Source organism: Lynx rufus, unplaced genomic scaffold (genome assembly GCF_022079265.1).
Source record: "Lynx rufus isolate CCGP_SWC_20201006 ecotype Redwood Valley unplaced genomic scaffold, mLynRuf1.p SCAF_7, whole genome shotgun sequence".
Taxonomy (NCBI): Eukaryota; Metazoa; Chordata; class Mammalia; order Carnivora; family Felidae; genus Lynx; species Lynx rufus.
Genome location: NW_025814889.1, coordinates 59,311,301 through 59,335,989, shown reverse-complemented (window position 1 = coordinate 59,335,989; position 24,689 = coordinate 59,311,301). Strand labels below are relative to the sequence as shown.

Genomic DNA, 24,689 nt, shown 5'->3' with positions numbered 1-24,689 from the left:
AAAAACATGACAGAGAGTTGCATTCATCACTTATGAATTTAATGCTAACAAATCTTCCTGTTTCTGGATATATTAGAAGTGATGTCAGTAAACTTATTCTTTATCATGAATCCTACCGCCCTTAATTTTTCCAATAACAGATACTTTTTGCTCCTTGAGCTATATAAACATTTTGGATTCTTATATAGACTCTAGTTAACATAACCAATCATTCTCATAATGACTTAGAATTCTTACAAGGAACATCTCTGTAAAAGAAATTGCATTGTATCATTTTATAGTCTATTAAATGCTTTTGATGCTGACATACACACACACACACATATATAAAACAAAGATATATAAAATATATAAAAATATATTTTACAGACAGGCTTAATTGGTTTTGTGAAATAAGCAGTATAGATATGATCCTCAACTTTTCAGTGAAGAAATCAAAGCTTAAAAAATTTAAAGCAATTTATCAATTACATACAACTACTCTGCAAATTTGTCAATGGATTTTCTATAAGTCCTAAGGGTAGCTATTAAGAGCATTTTAACCATAGAGTGTTTAATTTATAATGACAGTGATATAATGTAAATATCTCTGAATATAACCTGTTGGTCAGCTATAGACAACCCATAGTTAAGTCATTCACAGTATATTTTCCCACAGTGTTGATGGGAATATCATGTAATCTATTTATTGTGTAATCACAGAATCACTGCACATTAATTTAGGAACTATTTAGTATTATATGATGAGTTTACTACTATTAAAAAATAATAAAACCATTAAATTTATTGATTTCATAATGATTTACATTTATTATGCCTCTATTTGCTAGGCACTGTGTTGCTTACTTTGCATAAATACTATTAATCAAAATAAGAGGTAACATTTATCACTATAGACCAGTAATATTTAGGGGGACTTTTTGTTAATGTAGCATAATCTAACCCATCCTGACTGATGCATGCTATGAATTACATGTATTTACATTCATTAAAATAATCTTTTATGGATGTAGAAAATATAGAAAGTACTTAGAATTATGAATGATTACACTATTGTTATAAATATCAAAACTGTAAAAGATAATCTTGGCTACATAAAAGCAGTATAATTTACTATTAAGGACTTTTATTTCTTGTTTCAGTATAATTCAATCAATAACTATACTTTCTAACAGATGTCCACTGAGATTATAGGGGGTATAACCAAAACAGTATACAAGAAGTTAAGAGCAAGGTTCTTGAATTAAGACTACTGGTTTGAATCCCAGTTACCCTCTTACTAGCTCTAGGAGCTTGGGCAAGTTAACTGGTATCTCTGTGCCTTAGCTTGATCATCTATAGAGATAATAGATGATCCTCATAAGACTTGCGAGGATTAAGTGGAAAATTTAATTCACAATCCAGTAAATGAAAAATAAGACTTTAAAACTATCAAGAATTATGGAGAGTGAAATCTTTAAACTTATCTAGAGGTACATAAAAGGAGTGTGTATAGTGATTACTTCTAGGAGGCAAGATCATGAGTGATTTTTAAAATTTTCTTTGTATCTTTTCTGAATTTCAAAAAAGTCTATAATGAATACATCTGTAAAATGGGTAAATTTGTAAATTTCTAAAATTGATAATTTATGCATGAAATTAATAAGAGTTAAATGTGAGAACATAAAATATTATTTTCCTTATCTTCTAAAGGATCATATACTCTTAGAAATGGATAGGGCATTAGGTGGTCACCTAGTTCAGCCTGTAATTTATAGAAAACTTTAAAAAATTCATTCAGTTATTCACAAATATGTATTGAGTGTCTACTACTTAGGCATGGCTTTAAGCTATGAGAATAGGCAATAACAAAACAGTAGCAGGCAATATACAGCGCACAAATAAATGTAGGTCTACTGTCCATTATCCAACAGCTTTAAGGCCAGATATGCTGAAACTTCAGAACTTTTTGGATTTTAGAAAGGTAACATGGTGCTATCCCTATAGGTCTTTAATCAAACATATTACAGTTTACGAAGTAAAATGTATCAACATTCATATCAAATGGAATAAATATAAATTAAAAACAGCCTCATATTGAATCAGAACAGTTTTTAGCACCAGATGAGTTCAAGACATTCCAAGTGTGGCTAACAAATGAAGTATGATAAATTTAAGGCTTTCAGAAATGTTTAGATTTAAAAATGTGTATATGGTCTATATATGTGGCCTATAGGTAATATGTCAGGAGGGGTAAGTGCTATAGAGAAAATTAGAGTATGGCAGATAAAGAGTATGTGAGTGTATGTGCATGTGTGTATGGATATGTGGTCAGGGACATCTTTTGTGGGAAGATATTTAAGCAGAGATCCAAGGGAACGAATTCTGAAGATATCTGGGTGCAGAGTATTCTCAGCAGAGAAAAGAACAGAGGCAAAGACTGAGGCAGAAATATCTTTGGTATAAGTAAAGGGACAATCAAAAGTAAGTGGTAGAGAATGAAGTCAGATTGGTGAGGGGGTAGAGATTCATTAGTGTCTTGAAGACCACTGTATGGACTTACACACACACACACACACACATGCACACACAATGGAATATTACTCAAAAACAAGAATGAAATCTTGTCATGTGCAACAGCATGGAGCTGCAAAGTATTATGCTAAGGGAAATAAGTCAGTCAATGAAAGACAAATACCATATGATTTTACTCATATGTGGAATGTAAGAAATAAAACAAAGGAGCATGGAGGGTGAGGGAGGGGCAAACCAAGAAACAGACTCTTAAGTATAGAGAACAAAGTGATGGTTACCAGAGGGGAGGTGGGTGGAGGGGAGGTAATGAAGCTTAAGGAGGGCACTTGATGATGAGCAACAAATGTTGTATGTAAGTGTGAAATCACTAAATTGTATGCGTGAAACTAATATTATACTGTATGTTAACTAACTGGAATTTAAATAGAAACTTTAAAAAAAAAAGTATTACTTTAAAAGAAATATGGGATGCCTGGGTGGTTCAGTCAGTTGGGCATCCAACTCCTGATGTCGGCTCAGGTCATGCTCTCATGGTTTGTGGGATCCAGTCCTGCACTGGGGTCTGTGCTGACAGTGTGGAGCCTGCTTGGGATTCTCTGTCTCCCTCTCTCTCTGACCCTCCCCCACTTGTGCTCTCTCTTTCTCTGTCTCAAAATAAACAAACATTAAATAAAAGAAATTTGTTAAGAATAGGCTGGAGGGGACCAAGATGATGCAGGGAGATGAGTTGGAAGGCTACAGCAAAAACCTAAGTGAGAAATGCTGGTGGCTTACATCAAGTTGTTAACAGTGACTGTGAAGAGAAACAAGATTCTGCATGTATACTGAAGGTAGTACAGGTAGGATTTGTTACTGGATTAGTTGTAAGATATTAGAACAACAACAAAAAAGATCACATAAAAGTTTTCGGTCTAATCAATTAAAAGAAAAGAGATTTCATTTGTTGAGATAAAGAGAAAGAAGAAATTTGTGGGTGGGCAGCAGCGGAGAAACAGACTTGGGTTCTCTCATTTGAAGTTTGAGATACCAGTTAGTCGTCTTCTAGAACAGTTTACTACAATACCCATTAACCACTAGCCACATTTAAATTTTAATTAAAAATTCATTTCCTCAGTTATACTAGCCACATTTCAAGTACTCAGTAGCTGCATGTGGCTAGTGGTTACTATACTGCATAGCACAGATACAGACCATTATTATCCTTGCAGAAAGTTCTACGGGACACCACTGTTTTAGAAACTATGTTTTATTGAATACTTACTTTAGGCAAAGCAATGGTGTAAGAAGAATAAACAAGCAGGATCCCTACTGTACGGGGACTTCCAGAGAAAAGAAGCGTTGAATAGTTAAATTAGAATTCAGTATAAAATGTGCTTGTTTGAAAACTGATCTCGTGGGGCAAACTATATGAAACAAGGCTTCTTAGGAACAGTTCACTCCACCTTGGACCCCAGCCCCATCAATTTATTTATATTAAATGCTAACTCTGGCCCCAGTTGAAGGAGATATAGGAATAAGATCATTAGAAGTGGGAACAGAGAAAAATTCTAAATCTTTAGTACTTCAAATGGTACCAGGCAACAAAGGAGTGTGAATCAGAAAACTTTTCCCTCAGTCTCCTTGATTTCTTCCTCTTTTCCTCTCTAATCTTTTGTTAGCCATACTTTACTTAAGTTCTAAGCTACTTGAGGGCAGAAATACATTCTTTTCATATTTTGGGAATATTGTAAAAGCAAATGCATTTTCTGGACTATAACTTGAAACAGGCTTTCTGTTTCACATACAGATTTGAGAAGCAGTTTGAATTGTGAAATAATGGCATTTCTGGGATAGTTTATGAGAAAAACAAGATAAAATATCTGAAATTGGGACTGTTTCAGAAAGCCCAAGATGTATACAGTGACCAAACACACAGCACGCTGCAGGACAGTTTATCCATCTCATGCCAATTAAATGTTTCAGAGTTATGTTTTTATTTTGTTATTCTGTCTCATTATTCCACCACCTAGATATAACCTGTCAAGGTAGTCACAGATCAGAGTAGAAAGGATTTCTTTCTATACTATTAGATGCATTCAACATCTTTTACCAATTTATGTTCTATTTTTAGCTATTTTCTAATTTGACTCAATTGATTAGCAGCACCAAGTCAAAAAATGTTTGCTGCCATATATATTTGCAAATTACCAAGCTGTGTAAATATTTTTGTGTCCTGGTGGTTTCCTGAAAGTAATTTTAGCTATCCAGAGAATTTCAATAATCCCTAATCAAGAATATATCTATGGTGTTTCCATCCCATGAGGCAAATGTGTGGGTTTGAACCCATGAAGGTATTCTACAAGTTGCTTCAGTATACATTTTTTAGAAGCATCTGCAGTTTTCTCATTCAGTACATACTCCGCTAACAGGATACCTAAACTTTTACTGTGTTAAGCCATAGAATTTCTGGGACTGTATGTCACAGAATTAATTTTCCCCAATTGATAAACCCCTTATTGTTTCTTATAGTGGAAATAAGGTCAAAATAATACTATAAAACTTTCACTTAGTGTTTAAACTTTGAATGCCAATAACCCACATTACAAGACGGATAAATATTTAAGTATGTATCAAAAGCGTACTGCATCTGAAGCTGAGAAAATCTTATGGCACAAGAGAAACAAGGATCAACGGTCCTCGGCTGGTTGCCAGTTGAGTCATCTCTCAGATGAATTCTGAATTTAATGAAGTATTTATGATACAGGAAAAGAGTTGTTTGGCCAAGTCTGGAGAAATATAAAACCTCTATATTCAAGTCATCAACTTTTCAAAACGGTCTGGACTGAGTTACCGAGAAAGCAAAAATGGGGGTAGATTTTAGTTAAAACTTCTTTCTGGCTTGTTCACAAACAGGTACATTACACTGTTTAGTTCAAATTGATAAACACACACCTGGTATATCTGGGCATTTTCCCTTTGAAATTCTGTGTAGAAAATGCGACTATCATATGATATGGACAGATGCAGCTTACTGCACTCCTTAGCCACCCTGTAAAATATACTCATTTTCTTTTAAAACACTGCCCATGGCTTCTTTTTTTTTTTTTTATATTTATTTATTTTTGAGAGACAGAGAGACACAGAGTGCAAGTGGGGAGGGACAGAGAGAGATGGAGACACAGAATCTGAAGCAGGCTCCAGGCTCCAAGCTGTCAGCGCAGAGCCCGACACGGGGCTCAAACTACTCACGAACTGTGAGATCATGACCAGAGCCGAAGTTGGATGCTTAACTGACTGAACCACCCAGGTGCCCCTTATTATTTTTTAAAGATGTTTATTATTGAGAGAGAGAATGAGAACACATGTGAGCGGGGGAGGGGCAGAGAGAGAAGGTGAGAGAGAATCTCAAGCTTAATCTCATGAATTGTGAGATCACGAGCTGAGCTGAAATGAAGAGTCAAATGCTTAACTGACTGAGCCACCCCAGGCACCCCTGAATTTTTTATTTTTATTTTAAAGAGAGAGCACACAAGCAAAGAGAGAGAGAGAGCGAGAGAGAGAGGGAGAGAGAGAGAATCTTAAGCAGGCTCTATGCTCAGCATGGAGCCTTGATGCGGGGCTCTATCACATGACCCTGGGATCATGACCTGAGCCGGTATCAGGAGTTGGATGCTCAAATGACTGAGCCACCCAGGCACCCCAATGTTTTTCTTTTCAAAAAGTAGTCAGAATAAACAGTAAATAGGATTTTTTCCTAATGAGGGGTCTGGGAACTAGGAATCTATGTTTTGGCTCAAGAAAACACCTTTAGTTGCAGAAATCATTGTTTAGGATAAATAATAAGAGAACAGAGACAGTGCAGACTCTGGACTCAAGATCAGTAAATCTGGGAGAAGCCAGAAGACAAGTGTCTTTACAGATTTATTTAAGCATGGGGAACTGTAATAAGTAAAAGTGTGCTCTCGAGTTGTATTATGGAACCAAATAAAAAACTAGAAATCTATATTTAATACAAAAAAAAACCCCAAACAACAACAGGAAGGATAAACCACTTTGTCTCAGACTCTCAGAGAGTTCACTTACCTATCGCTTGAGCTAAGGCTATTACAACCTCCTGGCAAGTTGTAACTTCGGTGACCCCACAAACAATCCTCTGAACTCCATCCACCCATACTTTAAGTTCCATGGTGCACCAGCCAGTCACCCAAGGGCCCTGAGACTGGTCATCAAGGTGTCAGGTCATGTCGCTGGCTATGGAAATGTGAGGAAGGCAGAGTCTTGTGTAGTCAGCTAAAAAGAGGAAAAAACATTTTTAATAAAATGAGTCTTAAAATTTCTTAAGTATTATGCAAAATAAATTTTAATATCTCATAATCCTACTACCATTAATGACCAAGTACTTACTTATTTCACAGAAGTGAATTCAGCAGCATGAATACAACTATAGCCACCTATTCATGACATTATTTCATATTAGTACGATTTTCTTTTTTTTTTTTTTTTTCCACGTTTATTTATTTTTGGGACAGAGAGAGACAGAGCATGAACGGGGGAGGGGCAGAGAGAGAGGGAGACACAGAATCGGAAACAGGCTCCAGGCTCTGAGCCATCAGCCCAGAGCCCGACGCGGGGCTCGAACTCACGGACCGTGAGATCGTGACCTGGCTGAAGTCGGACACTTAACCGACTGCGCCACCCAGGCGCCCCAGTACGATTTTCATAATTATAATTTTATTTATTTATTTTTGAGAGAGAGCGAGCGATCAAGTAGGGGAGGGGCAGAGAGAGCGAGAGAGAATTCCAAGAATACTCCATGCTGTCAGTGCAGAGCCTGACATGGACTTGATCCCATGAACCATGAGATCATGACCTGAGCCAAGATCAAGAGTTGGATGCTAAATGGATTGAGCCACCCACATGCCCCATATAATTGTAATTCAATCATAAAGTAACTCTTCTTTGGGTAAAGAAATCCTACTTACTGGACCAAGCCCTATTGCTCAACATAGAAGCAATTTATTAAAAACACATAAGCTATTTAAAAAAAAATATCTCATTAGGATCACTTCTGAGGTTAAAAAAAGATGTTTGTCATTTTTTGAATAATAACTGAACCAGTTTCCACAGCCTTGCCGGCATTTGTAAATGTATCTTCAGAACTCCACTGTATTCCTTTGTTTCATGTGAACCTTGCCTCCCTCTCTTCCCAAAAGGACTGAGAGTGTTGCTTTTACCACAGAAATTCTAACACTAACCATAGTATAATGCATAGGTGTGCAGAAAATATTAGTTGATGGAAATTAATTCTTTTACTTAAGGCTGGCAACTTCCCCATATATGAACTGCTTGACTTTTTCTTATTTATTTCACTGGGGTTTGATAATATTCTTAAATTACAAGTTATTCTAATAATATAAATCTCAATTTTTGTTGTATTTGTGGTGTTTCCTCATTGTTTTTTTTTTTTTGTTTAGTTGCATTTATTCATATGCCATGCAGAAATTTTCACACTCTCCTACAATCAAACCAAATGTCTTGATTTCTTGTATTGATTAGAATGTTATTAGCTTGCTAAAAATCAATTGCACACAATTCTTTTTCCTGTAGGGTTTTAAAATCCCAGTTCTTCCTGTGTTAAATCTTTAATCAATCTATGATTTGTTCATTGTCCTATGATCTTCCTGTTTTTTGTTGGTTTCTTTGAAAAGAATATTAAAGTTTATGAGATGTAATAAACATTGATTTAATTAATTAAAACAATATTTAAATTTATTTAAAGGTTGACAATGGAACTAGTGTTTCAGCATTAATGACTTATTGAAAAGCTTATTTAAAAAAAAAACACTAAAAACTTCTCTATCAAAACAGCATTTGTTATAAACAGTAACACAGTCCTTATGCATTTTCTTAAAGGACCTAAGATAGTTCTAGGCCACCTGGGTAGATGAGTCAGAACATATGTGAGTGAAGGCAAATAAGCTTATTTGCTTTCTCCAGGGAAGGTGCAAAAATACTTTTTGTCATCCTGAAAACAAGGGAAAGGACTGACAGTTTCCCAGCGTGTTACTTCAGCTCCCTCTGCCTACGCTGCAGTACAGAGGTGGTTTCATCAACCCTCTCTACACCCAGATAAAGGGCTATTTGCCTCTGACAAGCTAAACTGCCATAACTGTGTTCCTTAGTTATGAAATCTCATGAAATGGTGAAGTTTCTGGGTGGAGAAAAGGGCTCCAAAGCCAGAGAAATGTAAGAAATTCTACAAATAAAGATAAACAAGTTTCTTTACAGTTAGACCACTCTGAGCATTTAATAGGCTGATGTATAGTTGAAATTTCAAATGAGAATTTCAAATATGCTACTGTCCCCAATCCATTTAAAGACCATTTGATGAAAGGAAAAAGAATTCTGACTTTAAAACAAGATATTTTTCGTTTTCTGCCAGACGCTCTACTTATTAAAAATAGAATACGTATTATTCTTTCTTGGAATATAGTTAAGATTAAAAAATTGGCCCAACATTAAGATATTGTATTAAATTAATATAAAAAAATTAAATTACTTTATTAAATAAAAAGCTGAATTTAAAAAACTAAACTGAATTAAAATCTATTTAATACCTAGTCCATTATTTTTCATTAAAATATCTTACACTTGGGGAACCTTGCAAGGAAGACAGCAGATCTCATTAAAGGCCTCCTCCCCCCAAAGAAACCTGTCATTTAAAAGACACTTATGAGGTTCATTTTTAAGTTCTACAAAGGTTTTAGTACACTACCACATATTTTCCTATCTTGAATTATCATTGTTTACCTCAAACTTTTAATCATTAAGAGAATACAAATGAACAAAGAACACATGTACATCTACTAAATATTACAGAGTATAGTAACATTGTGGGAAAACACTGAGCATAAATAATACTGCTTAGTTTATATAAACTTGCAGGTATTTATCCTCTTGATCAGAGACTTCCTACCACAGCTTATCACAGAGAAGACCAGCATCTGCATTTCTTACACTACTAATATTCTCTTTCAAACTTAAATCCTTAAGGAGGGTAAAAAAAAAATGCCTTAATAGATCATGTGGCCCAAAATTTTATTTCTAACAGGGCTATTGTTTTTAGAATATGGCTTCTGTCCAGTTTGGGCTGTACTAACAATCATCCCTAGTTTCCCTAAAAATCATGGTGTTATTCATGGAAGTCATCTGTAGAATCTGTCCCTGTCTAAGCCCTTAGGTACTCCCTTCCAGGATCTGCAACCCTGTTCTATCCTCCAGAGTCTAATTCCTATGGCTCTCTTCCCAGTCCCAGAACTAGACTAGAAGGAAAATAAAGTCCTACACTGTAGGTGCGTTTCGTAGATTGGTCATCCTTGGAACTAAGGACTCGAGAAGCTAAAGGGCTTTGGCATCTCAGCTGGAATTTGGAATACATTTTTCCATGGAAACAATGATGTAGGTAGAAGTAAGGTTCTACTGCAAAAGTATTCTTATATTATAGTTCAGTTATGGTTTCCACTATAAGGTTTCTATATTCAAACCATGATTTTAATTTTTATAATGAAGAACTAGGTTTATTCAGTAACAAGCTACTGGGAACAAAGTGTTCTTTAGTTAAAAACCATTTACTGTCTTGAAAGCCTATTGGAATTAAGCATCTGCATTTGTGGAGACATATTCCTCCAAGACCAGTACTTTAATAAAGCAATTTCAGTCAATCCTCATTATTTGTGGGTTCCTTATTTGTGAATTCATCCACTCACTAAATTTGTAACCCCAAAATCAATATTTATGGCACTTTCACAGTCATTCACAGACATGTATACAGCAGTGGAAAATGCAGAGAGGCAATACTCTGCCTTCTTGTTTCAGCTTTCATAACATCAATAAGTTATCTTTTCTCAGGGTTTTTAGTGCCATGTTTTGGCATTTTTATGGTCTTTGTTGGCGATTTCATTGCTGAAAATGGCTCCCAAACACAGTGCAGACACTATCTAGTGTTCCTAAATGCAAGAAGGTTGTGATGCGACTTACGAAGAAAATATGTTATTAGATAGGTTTGGTTTGGGTGTGAGTTATAGTGCTATTGGTTGTGAGCTCAATGTTAATGAATCAACAATAAATATCAAATAAGGTATCTTTCAAGAGAAAAACACACAAAACAAGGTGATGTCTTGATCAGCGGACAAAACTGTTGTGACCAAAGGCTCTCACAAATAAGTGCTGACTGCATATTTAAAAATGGTGTAAGTTCCTTGTGATGGCTACCATTGAGCTACTGAGCAAATTCCTTTACTCCCTGGACACTAGACACAAACATACAAGCAAGCTTATTGCCAATTTTATCATTTCTTTCATGTCCAGTTTTTGGTTACTGCATATTAAAGCATTCTTTATAGAAACATCACACAGATAAAATGAGTTATAATAAAATCTTTACAATCAAACTAGCTACTTTAAATAAAATACTAATGCTAAGCACTAGTTTTTTTGGCATCATACAGAAAGAGATTCTGCACAATGAACATGGTATATCCTGAATAATACTTATTGGAATCAATAATAAGATACCCAAATTCTCTTTTGTATAGAAAACTAGTGAAAAAATAAAAACTAAAGGGACTTTAACTTTAGATTACCTTATTCTAAAACTGATTTGATGTGGGAATTATGAAGTTATGTAGAACAACTGCTACAAACTAAAAAAGGATTAACTTTCTAATGCTCAAATGGTTTTGAGGTAAGGAAAAAAATAGGTACATATTGCCTGTGAGTGATGGGAAAGTAACATAAGTTTAAAAAAAAAGAAAAACAACCTGGATAACATGAGAGGATGAAGCACAATGTGGGTGGAGAAGGAGAAGAGTGAAAACAGATTAGGAAGGAAGGTGGTGGGTAAGAAAACAGATTTTGGTAGGTACAGGTAACAGGTTCTGGAAAATTGCATCAGATGCCAGTCATAGGTTATCTGCCCCTGAACTGCAGTGTTCAGGTGATGCCTGTTTTATAACACTCTGGTTCTGTATTTTGGAAATACAGTTAAATGTTCAGTTGCTTTCAGAAAACCCATTATTTTGCTATAACACAGTTCTGGAAATGGTGTCACAGAGAGTAGGTTGTCATAAAAAGTACAAAACGTTAAAAGTGGGCACTGAGGAAGATGACCTTAGCGATATCAATAAGATCCTTCCCAAATGAAATATTGAGAACAATAGTCCTGTGCACGCACCATAAGGAAATAAGGTTCCCCAGTTTAACAATTTTGGGAAACATTTCAAAATACAGTGTGGGAGACAATGTGCGGCAAGATATCCCACAGTAGAGAAACTGGTTAAACTTTGTTAAACTAGTACTCAGTGACTCAGCATGGAGGGTGAGAGAGTGGAAAAGAGGCATAATGCCTATAAAATATCCCACTGAACTACAGGATACAAAATTACCAACTTTTGAAGATATGCTGTAGGTAAAATGAGATTTCTGTTAGCCTTTTAATGTATTTTGAAACACCCAGAAGTGGTGACAGATACAACTATATTGTAGGAATAATATAGAACAAATGAGAAAATTTAATAGCTCTTCTCTTTCTCTTATATGAAAAGTCTTAATTGCCATGATTAAGCCATCTCTTCTAAAGATAGGTTTTATATTTTTCTTTTTAGAAAAGTCATAGGATTTTTTCTTTGATATTACATTTTTAAAAATTCACAATGATAAGCAATATTTGCATATTAATTATTACATCCAGCAAACCCATGCTCTTCCTTCTACTATTCATTATCCTCAGGTCACAACATTTAAACACATGCAGTGATTTAACATTTTCCAGATTTAACATGTTCAAGTGACCGTTCTGCAACTATGGCAAGGAATGGCCTGAGTACCTACCATCTGGTAAGCACAGTGTATTGTTTCTCATTTATTCCTCACAACACGAGTGAGTTAGGTACCATTAGTCTCATTTTAAGTGAATCTCAGTTTAAATAATTCTCTCAAGGTCACAAACCTAGGAATAGGGGCATATATTCAAAATTGGGATGAATGAAGAAACTACAGCATGAATAAGGCAGGCCTCTCTAGAAGGATTCAATGTATTCAAATAAATGCTTTTAAAATGTCCTAAGTTACACTAAGAAATCTCATCTATCATCACCTAGAAATTTATTTTTGTCAGTAAGCAAGGATCAGACAACATGTGCATACTGTCCATTTTAGGAGAAAGTAAAGAGTAAACCAACTAAATCATGTTAAGAAACTACAGTTTTAATGCAGAGAACCTATGACAAATAAATACACAAGTCAGCAAAGCGAGTGTCTCATGATTAGGTTCATTTTCAGCACTAACAAATTATTCCTTCAGCTTTTGAAAATTATATCCAGATTTACTTACAGAGTCCAAAATAAATGTGTCTGCATATTTGTGATAATTTTTAACTCTTTCCTTAAATACAAAGCAAAGCTTCAGAGATTTCTGGCATTTTTTTTTTTTTTAAGTTCACACCATTAAAAACTACTTTTTGGAAAAAGCCATTTTTCCCCCCAAGGTAACACTGATTAGTGGAAACAGCATGCACCAAGGTTCAAATCCTGAGTCAATTACTTACTGTGTGACTTAAGTCAAGATGCATAACTTTTCAAGAGGCATTTGTGAGAAATGACATGTCTTTTTAAAATGGACTTAGTGCAGGGCTTGGCACAAAGTATGAATTCAACAAAAGTTAGTTATGGAAATAAATATAGCTTTCAGAAGTTAGAAACTTTTTTACTATATTATAATATTGTAAGTTATTATACTTATTAATATAAAAGAAAAGTTTCAGAAATACTATTATTTTAATAAGAGCATCTAAAAATAAAGACATTTTAGGTTATTATACCATATACCTAAGAGCAGCCAACATTCTCAAAGTTTTTAGATAGAGATTAGAAATGATAATTGGGATTAGCATCCATTTTAGGAAATTTCAACTGCATCTGGTATAAGCAAGATACAAATCAAGTTAAAATTACTGGAACAGAAATACTGATTTTGCTATTAAGAACTACTTTTTATTTTCTTAAAAAACAAACTTTTAAAATAAATATAGCTAGTAACTTTAGTTTTTTATTTAGCATCAAATTTAGTGGTATAAGAGCCATTACCTTCAGTTGAGTTTCCTATTCCAAACCCACCTCCAGAAAGCTTATTGGCAATTATATTTTTCTAAATCATATATAATGTTAAACTGATAATCTATGACTTTGGTATCTCCTATACCCAGAGATGTTAAGCAAATGTTCATAAAAGAGTATCAAGAAACTTTTGGGAGTATAATACTTCACCAACCTTATTTCTGAACTAAGAATTTGGGTAAACTTTGATCTGTTAATTAAAACTCTAAGCAGGAACACAGGATTTCTATGTAAGAATTATAACTTGGAGAGGAAGCAAAATCTTTGTAATTGCCCATTTTAGAAAATAAAGAGATGTGTTTCTAGTAATTAAGGTTAGTCACAAAAGCAAGCTCTGCTTCAGGATAATAATTCCTTCTACCAGTCTAACATACTGACACTACCAGAAAGTCATTTCTTGCCTATTCCCTACAAAATGGTTACCATTTGTAAAATCATTCTAATAATCCATGAAACACAAGGCCATGTTTATTAGACTGAATTCTTCTTTGACTTCTGGTTGACAGAACACTACTAAATCAAGAGTTTTGCTTGGGAATTTAACTTGGAACATCACAGCCTGAAAAGGATCACAAGAGAAGACGCTAGGGAGCTATTGTGGTGGCATGAGACAATGACCACTTGGTAGGTATGTAGGAATATCATAATAGTGATGGAGATGAACTTAGACCAACACACAGAAACAATCCAGTTCAAGTCCTCCAACGGCCCCTATAGCCATCATTGTAAGCCAATTTATGGTTGTCACAGTCTCTCTAGTGGTAGTAGCCCTGAGTGAACTTTAACTGGAATGTCACCATTCCACACAAGTGCCACTAAAATGTCAGCACATGCACCTTCTTTTATTCCTTCCTTTCTACCATTCTACCTTTGCCATATTCTTCTTCCCAAGTCACAAGACAGCCAACAACACCCCAAAATACATTTGGCTCTACTTGGTAAAACTTATAACAAGGAAGCTGTAGATTCCATGCACTGGAGAAATCAGAGAGGGATAGGCACATGATGGTATTTTCTCTCACTTCATAGAGTTCACTGAAACCAAATGGATAAGATATCTTGTCTTTCAGAGCTAGCAACTCACTGGCCATCAACTAGTGTAATCATTTATCTGAACACAAAAGGCTGGGGGCTGGCCAATTACATCATTTGATCAAGGTCACATGAATAGATGTTAGGCAATATTTGGAATAATATTAGTCTGAAAACTGAAATTAAATATATTTACATATACTGAAATAAATTAAATGTCCAGTATAGAAGATGTTGAAGGAGTTGCTCCTATAAAACACTCTAGTTAAAATAGTCAGACCAGGGGCAACTGGGTGGCTCAGTCAGTTAAGCATCTGACTTTTGGTTTTGGCTCAGGTCATGATCTCACGGTTTGGGAGTTTGAGCCCTGCACTGGGTTCTGCACTAATAGCATGGAGCCTGCTTGGGATCCTTTCTCTCCCTCTCTCTGCCCCTTCCCTGGTCATGCTCTATTTCTCACTCTCAAAATAGATATATACACTTAAAAAAATAATTATAAACAAAATAGACCATAAAATGGTGGCTACCATTGATATAACAGAAGTATGAAAAAATACGTGTTGTCTGTTCTTGCTAATTTTGTTAAATGTTTATGGAAGGTGGAACAGTAGAGGTCCTTGCAACTTGGTTTTACTAGGACAAAATCTCCTAAGAAATATAAAAAAATAATATACCACTGGGTTCCATTTCTTGCTGAAGTAATATAAAAAAGAAACATAAAAAGCCATCTGTTTTGTAATTATATCTTCTGTTAGGATCCCAGTCTACTTTGAGGCCCTTTAGAGGTAGTTGGAGGCATGTGTGCAGTGTCAAGATCTGTGATGGCTTAATTCCTGTTACAGCTCTCAGCCTGGGATGAGGGGTCACACTCTCAAAACTCTTAATGTAAAAGCCCTAAACTCTGGCATCAATTAAATCATGCCTTTTACTATATGTGCTATTTCATGGCTCTCACTCATAATCATTAGAAAACACTGCAGTGAACAAGGCTATAATGTATTTCTAAAAAAATTACTGAAGGAAAGGAGGAGTTAAGTAGTAGTAGGAGGACCTGAAGCTTGTTTGGTCCCTTGAACTAAGCTAGATAAATACCAATTCATTCTGAATGCCCAAGAAGGCGATCTAAGGACTGACAGAACTGCACAACTAGAGAGACAGAGAAGAGGGGAATCATGGAAGGCAGGAGGTGCAGAGATGTGATTTGGAAAAGAAGTGGATTGTGGGTGCTACAGAAGGGAGGGATCCTTGGTCACAGAGAAAGGTGAGAGAGAGAGGAGTGCACAGGGGATCACACAAGGAGGAATGTTTCCTCAAAGCCACTGACTAGGAAAATAAGAGGGGCTGATTTTCATGAGTTTTTACAACCAAAGACTGGAGTTGCAGAGGTCCACGGTATGGCAGGTGTGGAGCCCAGTGGACACTGCAGTGCTCCTGTGGAGAAGGAGGGCAGATAATCCAGAGGCAGATGGAAGTGTGATCTGAGATCTCCTGGGACACATTGGGAGAGACAGTTCCCCCTTCCTGGAGCACATCTGAGAGAGGTGGCATTGCCTCTATGGGTACAAAGGAGCTGGTGGGTACCATTTATCTCTCCCCGCCCTCAGCATAAACTAACTTCAGTAATCAGCACAGTGTCAACAGTGGCGGTGTAAACTACCAACACCAGGCCCTCCCCCACCCCCATGCTCTGCAGGTGCTGCTTTGCTCAGGTAAGTGTGTCAGAACCAGTGCAGCGGGCCCCACCCACAGAAGACCAGCACAACCCTCCCCCTCCAACCCCCTGCATGCACCAAGTCTACTGACAATTAGAGTTCTGCAAAGCTTCAACTCTAGTATAAAATAGCATCAGGTCTCTTTTAACAAGCAGACCAGACTACACCTAGATAAAATTCGCCACACTCTGGACAAGGTTGAAACACTCCCCGCTGCAGGTAAGGAGAAACTCTGCAGAGGAGTGACGTGAGGGAAACAGCAGCTAAAACACAGTAGCAGAGTGCACATAGCATACACCAGAGACACTTCCTAAAGCACCAGGCCCTGGACAGTATATGGCCTCTTCTTTATAAAGCCATTACTCTCAGGAGCAGGAAACATAACAGGCTTTCCTAAGACACAGAAAAGGAAGACAGAAACAGACAAAATGCCAAGATGGAAGAATTTATCCCCCCAAAAAAGAACAAGAAAAGGTCACAGCTAGGGGTCTAATTGAAACACATATAAGTAATATACTTGATCCAGGATTTAAAGCATTGATCATAAGGATACTAGCTGGGCTTGAGAAAAACATAGAACACCAGAGAGTCCCTTACCACAGACTAAAAACTAGTCAGGCCAAAATAAAAAAAATGCTATAACCAAGATATGAAACCAACTGGATGTAATGACCACAAGGATGGAAGAAGCAGAGGAACAAATAAGTGATATAGAGGACAAAATTATGGAAAATAATTAAGCTGTAAAAAAGAAGGAAAGAAACATATTGGATCCCAAATGCAGACTTAGAGAACTCAGTGACTCCATAAATATTCATATCATAGGAGTCCCAGAAGAAGAGAGGGAAAAAAAGGCAGAAGGTTTATTTAAGCAAATTATACCTGAAAACTTCCCTAATCTGAGAAAGGAAACAGACATCCAAATCCAGGAGGCACAGAGAACTCTTAACAAAATCAACAAAAGCAGGCCAACACCAAGACATACCTTAGTAAAATTTGCAAAATACAGGTAAGGAAAAAATCCTAAAAGTAGCAGGACAAAAGAAATCCCTTAACTTACAAGGGAAGACAAATAAGGTTAGCAGCAGATCTGTCCACAGAAACTTGGCAGACCAAAACGGAGTGGCATGTGCTGAATTCAACTGTGCTGAATGGGAAAAATATGCAGCCAAGAATACTCTATCCAGCAAGCTGTCATTTTAGGATACAAGGAGAGATAAAAGGAGTTTCCCAGACAAATAAAAAACTCCTGAAAACTTGGTGACATTTTAAATGTAGATGTGAGTGCAAACAGATTTGTGATATTTCTTCTTGAGCAAATGCACTTTAGTACCTTCACTGTAAACCAACCCTTCAAATAAAAACATGTCTTTGTTATAATACAAGAATAATAATAAATAGCTACCTCAGCTCTTACTTTGTGATAGATGAAAAGTTAACTGTTATATTTAATCCTTTTAATACCCATCTATATCTCTATATGATATGAATTATTATGATACAAATGAAGAAATGGAGGTATAGAGAAATTAGGAACTTGCCCAGACTTACTCAGCCAGTAAGTAGAAGATCCACTCTGATAATGCTTGTAACTACTAAAAAGTTACTTATATTTATGAAATAAAGTTATTAGTAAAGTTTTCCAGGACTCTGTAATCACCAGTCTTGGCTCAGGAGAGAAAGTAATCAAGTGGATGTGACCATGGGACATATAAATTCCAATACGACTAAGTTGAGTGATATATTTAGCCTAATCATTGCCATAGAGCTGAGAAGAAGCAAGGAGCTAATATTCGATAATTATCAGACTTAGTAAGGAATACATGACCCCTGAGATTCCTACCAGAAACTGCTCCTCTGATACCTCCCTTGTCTCAGTGAAGCAGGAATAGAGCTTGGGTCTAAATCCAAATGTTATTAGACCTCCAAAGTCTAGATCCTTTCTACTACAACAAACTGTCTGCAAGGCAAAATCATTTTTCTTCTCCACATCTGAATAGATACTGGCTACTTCATTAGTGATTTTTATCCATTTGAGTAACAAAATTATGCTGTGACTTTATGGTCATCATTCAGGTATAAAGAATCTATTTCCTGAATTTAGTATTAATGATGTTCTGTGATAAAACCCAATGTTTTACTTAATAGGGGATAAAAACAAATTTATTTTTTATTCATGAAGCCAAGATCACTACAGACTTCTCGTTCATGTTTTTTTTTTTTTTTTTCCAACGTTTATTTATTTTTGGGACAGAGAGAGGCAGAGCATGAACGGGGGAGGGGCAGAGAGAGAGAGGGAGACACAGAATCGGAAACAGGCTCCAGGCTCTGAGCCATCAGCCCAGAGCCCGACGCGGGGCTCGAACTCACGGACCGCGAGATCGTGACCTGGCTGAAGTCGGACGCTTAACCGACTGCGCCACCCAGGCGCCCCTTCTCGTTCATGTTTTCATAAATACTGAGCCCATCAATTCCGACAAGTAAGCCCATTTTTATACTTACAATGAAATAAGTATAAACTTTTCAACAGAACATTGTTTTGACTTACAGTTACAATGGTGACTTCAAATAGCCAAAATTTATATGTCAAAACATGTTCCTCTGAAGGTACAGGAAATTAGTATTTCTAAGCTAAATTAGAATGTAAACATTTGAAAGCCAAAATAAAAGAATTTTGGGAGGAAATACTAATGAAATAAATATATAAAATTAAAGAAAATGTGAGTGCCTGACTCCTGGCTCAAAGTAGTTGCCAGACTATAAAATTTGCACTAAATTCAATTTTAAGATTTAATTAACACAGTATATAAAGTGCAACAGTTCAAATGTTTTCCAAAATTTCATTACTATACTTACTCGGTTGGTGAAGTACTAAATGCTTTAAGACTACAGAAGCCTGAAATTGTATTTGGCAAAACTAAACATGCATGATCCCTAAGAATCTTTGTTAAAGTGGACTATTTCAATTCAAAAATTTAAAAAGTATGAACAGGGGTACCTGAGTGGCTCAGTTGGTTAAGCCTCCGACTCTTGATTTCAGGTCAGGTCATGATCTCACGGTTCGTGGGTTTGAGTCCCACATATCTCTTTCTTTCCCTGTCTCTGCTCCTCTTGTGCTCTCTCAAAATAAATAAATAAACTTTACATATAAAAAAGTATAAACAATATGAAAAGACAGTTTTCCCATAATCTTTAAAAGTCAAGAAGAGGGGCACTTGGGTGACTCTGTTGAGCACCTGACGATTGACTTCAGTTGAGGTCATGATCTCACAATTCATGAGATCCAGCCCTGTAGCAGGTTCTGTGCTATCAGAGCCTGTATGTTTTTTCTCTCCCTGTCCCTCTCCTCCTCCCCCATTCATGCATGCGCATGTGCACATGCTGTCTCAAAAAAAAAAAAAAGATAAGAAAAAAGAGTCAAGAAGAATTTTGCTTTTTGTAGAAGACAATCTAAGCCAATTAAATAATTAAATCCCTAGATGATATGCAAAAATAGGTGCATGTTTTGGTTATATTTTAGTAAGTAATAGGTATTTTCCTTCATAGCAAAAATTTAATACCGAGGTTATTCAGTGTACCCATAATGCTATTGTTCCAAAGTACCATACTTTATTCCTTACATTATCTTTAGTTTCCATTCTCTTTAAAGAGGTATTATGTGCTGCTCTGCATTCATTTGGGGAAGTTTTAGAGTTCAAATAATCTATGAAGTATTGCATTGTTTGAGGGGGCATTCAGTCTTATTGGAGAAGACAGATGCTAAGTTTGAGATGTGTGCTGACATATTGGGGCAAAAGGCATGGTATTTATTATAAATATGATCATTGATGTTGACTAAAGTGGTATTCTACTTGACAATATTCTATTTAAAGAATTGGGCTTAGGCCTAGTCCCTGCCCTTTACTGAAACTAATGGTGCTAGGTGAGGATGGGTGTGACCTGTCAGTCAGTAGGCAGACTGAATGAGGAAAGCTATACACCTAACCTAGAGCACATGAATTAATATAAATGGCTCAACTGTAAGGCACAGCAACTAAAGCAATTAACTGTTAAAAATCCCAAAACACTTTCCAAATTAAACAAGGGGTGGGGATGGGGGGTAGAAACTTAAGTTTTTGTTATGTTTAAATAAATTTATTTACATTTCATTAGTACATCTGATTTCTACAATGTGTTTACATTTCATCAACTCCTATATTTTTAGAGTAAAATGAAAAGCTCAAGTACTGCTAATCTAGCAATTACCTTGGCAAAGTCCCTTGTAGAACTATCACCCAATGGAATGAAATGCGTCAAAAAATATGGCCAAGGATTACTCCAGTGGTGATGCTACGATGAATATTACACTACATTGTAAAATTCCTAAATATTGTATATCTCAAGGTAATACCTATGAAAGGAATACTACTGTTCTAATCTACAATTTGTGGCTTGCATGTGATCTTAAATATTTAATTGAAATAATTTTATGGCTATTAATTTTTAAATGCTCAGCGAAAGGAAGTGTGCAAGTAAAAGAGTAGATAGAAAAATAACTGCACAAATAATGCCTAATGTTTAGAAATGAAAAAAATATCGGTGTAGTATAAAATTCTGCTGACAGGGCTCTTTCTCAACACCTTATCACTTTAAGCAAAGCTTTTCCCTCCCTAAAAACAGATTAATCAAAATAGGCCAAATGTCTCCAGTTAAAAAGAAAGACATGCTCCACCCTACACACTCAGAGAGTTTTAATAAAAAGAATGTAAGGAATTTAATGAAATCAAAACAAAGGAATTGATAAAGTAAACAGTACGGACTTCTCAAGCCATTTTCAGATTCCGGTTTATAAATGACCTATCTAAATAACTTATCTAAGATTATGAAGACAAATAGACCCATAGATAGACCTGTGGCTAATATTCTTTTCCATTTCAAAGCTTGGGAATATACAGAGTGAACACAACATATGGTCTTTTCCAAAGTGTTCTTTCAAATACATTGTATTCTCTGTAAACAAGTTCTTAAATTGCTATGTTTAGCTTATTTAGGTGCAGAAAAGATAAACTAATCTTTTCTGTAACTATATTATTTAAGAAAAGAATTAAATAAACATGTACTTCATTTTATTATTGAAACTAGACCCTAAAAGTTCCAAAATATTTACAATAACTAGCAATTCATATTCTCAATATGATTTTGCCATAAACAAAAAGTTTTTAAGTTTTGGATATTTTGAATTTGTAAGAGCAATATTTCTGTAGAGCTGTTCAGCAAAACTAGAAATCTGCATCTGGAACTGAGAAGACAGATCCAACAACATCACAGTATCAGAAAGGTGACATAAAGCCATAAAACACACTCAAGTATACTCTATGCCCTTAAATAGTATCTCCTTAGCATTATTGTACACATTTATATCAGGCTGTCCTGTACTTCCATTGTTAAGACTGATCTAGATTTGCAAATTTGTATTTTAATGTATGTATATGTGTATATATGTGTAAACAAACATATTCATACACATACATGTGTGTGCATGTGCATGGATGGACACACACACACACACACACACACACACACACACACCCCTTCTAATTCCTTAACTATATTTTAAACTAGAAGTCAGAATTCGTTTCCTTTATAACAGCTAATGTTGTGAACAATGTGCAGGCTCATTACGTTGATAACAACTGTTTAAGTTACACAATCATCCAATGTCAAAGCCAGGAAATCGATGCATTTATGATTGCCTAAATTTCTACAAATTCATAATGATATTACTCCAACTGAGCTCCCAAAGTGAAAGAGTATAGACCTTTGAAGAACAAACTAAACAATGAAATACTCTAAAAGCTGTACATATGAAAACAAATTTAAGAAATGTCAAAAAAACTCATGACTTGTGTTTTAATGTGATGGTAAGCAACATATTCAGGGAAAAAGATTAAGTAAATTATTAAACTTTAGACTATGAAAAAAATCTCAGAGACTAAAACCTACATGTGACAAATATTAATATATTAAATTCATGTTAGTTCTATATAAATATATTCAGTGCTCAGAAAATATGAAGTCTCAGTATAATGAAGAGTCAGCAGTTACCTTACTAATAAAACAGGAATCAAGGATTCAAGGCCTAACATATTTACTATTTAAAAGCCAGTAGATTTATGGGGCGCCTGGGTGGCGCAGTCGGTTAAGCGTCCGACTTCAGCCAGGTCACGATCTCGCGGTCCGGGAGTTCGAGCCCCGCATCAGGCTCTGGGCTGATGGCTCGGAGCCTGGAGCCTGTTTCCGATTCTGTGTCTCCCTCTCTCTCTGCCCCTCCCCTGTTCATGCTTTGTCTCTCTCTGTCCCAAAAATAAATAAACGTTGAAAAAAAAAAAAAAAGCCAGTAGATTTAATGTCTAAAACCTGCAGAGGTGGGGGGAGGGGCAGAAAAAGGGAATGAAGAAGGGCATTCAGGAGGTTTCAGCACAGTAGCATGGGACAGTAGTTTTCACAGTCAAGAGGTATCTATAGCTAGTTAACTGAAACGTTAATAGAAGTATAATTTGAACTTTTGGAAAGTTTTTCCATTGCTCAAAATTTACCTAGAAGTGGCAGAATGACTAAGAGAATGAAATTTTTCATTTTTTAAATTCAAATCCAAGGAACCAATTATTTGTGCCTAGCTACTGAACCAGAAATCTTATGTTAAGGAGATTAAACAATGTCCTAATTTCCTTTTTTAAAAATCAAAACACTAATATATTTAAAGTTATGATTCAACAACTAAAAAGCAAAAACATTGATATTATTACCGAAATCAAAGCAAAAAGCTACTGTTCAAATGAATCAAATACTCATGAGGATGAGGATGATGCAAGGCCAGAAAATGAAATAATGATTTAATTTTAAATACATCATGTATTGACAAGTGCTAGATAATTTATGAAGTTAGGCAAGCAGTTATCATTTTATAATCCATATAATCTATATTCTCTAAATATATCTCTATAATTTATAATCTATAATACTATCATTTTATAACACTCCCCCCCTCCCACTACCAAAAACAAAACAAAACACCAAATAGTTGAGGTTAGTAGAGTTCAAGAGTTCAAGAGTTAAGGTTAAAAGAGTTAGGCAAAGAACTCAGGTTTCTAATCTTGAGTCCTCTCACACCCAGACTCAACAGAGTCTAGACTGAAATTAGGACTACACCAACTCAGACCCCTAACAGCCTCCCAGATTTATTATAAGTGAGCTATCTGCAGCAGATAAAGAGGCCACCTTCCACCTGCCTAAGCAAAACCCAGGAATGGAGATTGTTTTATCTACTTCACAAAACTAATTCTGATGATGATTTCTTTGGAGATGCCATGAAAGTCACCTTAAGAACTCACCTTCTGATTCTCCCTATTTAAGAGTCTCTTATGTTTTGTCCCCCTCCCTGTTTTTATATTATTTTTGCTTCCCTTTCCTTGTGTTCATCTGTTGTGTCTTAAGGTCCTCATATGAATTAAGTCCTGATATTTGTCTTTCTCTGACTAATTTTGCTGAGCATAATACCCTCTAGTTCCATCCATGTAGTTGCAAATGGCAAGATTTCATTCTTTTTGGTTGCCAAGTAATACTCCATTGTATATATATATACCACATCTTCTTTATCCATTCATCCATCGATGGACATTTGGGTTCTTCCCATACTTTGGCTATTGTTGATAGTGCTGCTATAAACATTGGCGTGCATGTGTCCCTTTGAAACAGCATACCTGTATCCTTGGATAAATACCTAGTAGTGCAACTGCTAGGTCATAGAGTAGTTCTATTTTTAATTTTTTGAGGAACCTCCATAATGTTTTCCAGAGTGGCTGCACCAGCTTGCATTCCCACCAGCAGTGCAAAAGAGATCCTCTTTCTCCTCATCCTCACCAACATCTGTTGTTGCCTGAGTTATTAATGTTAGCCATTCTGACAGGTGTGAGGTGGTATCTCATTGTGGTTTTGATTTGTATTTCCTGGATGATGAGTGATGTTGAGCATTTTTCATGTGTCGGTTGGCCATCTGGATGTCTCCTTTGGAGAAATGTCTATTCACATCTTTTGCCCATTTCTTCACTGTATTATGTTTTTTTGGGTGCTGAGTTTGATAAGTTCTTTAAGATTTTGGATACTAACCCTTTATCTGATATGTCATTTTAAATATGGAGAACACAGGGTTACTGGAGGGGTGGTGGGAAGGGGGATGGGCTAAATGGGTAAGGGACATTAAGGAATCTACTCCTGAAACCACTGTTGCACCATATGCTAACT

General features: G+C 35.8%; 1 protein-coding gene across 1 annotated transcript in view; it reads right to left on the bottom strand.

Moving 5' to 3' along the window:
- The window catches only part of RASSF8 (Ras association domain family member 8), a 78,680-nt gene that overhangs the window by 8,710 nt on the left and 45,281 nt on the right, over positions 1-24,689 (bottom strand). The window contains exon 2 of the mRNA XM_047067168.1: positions 6,577-6,783. Coding sequence (XP_046923124.1) covers positions 6,577-6,679 — 103 coding nt within the window. The 5' untranslated portion in view covers positions 6,680-6,783. The remainder of the gene's footprint in view (positions 1-6,576; positions 6,784-24,689) is intronic.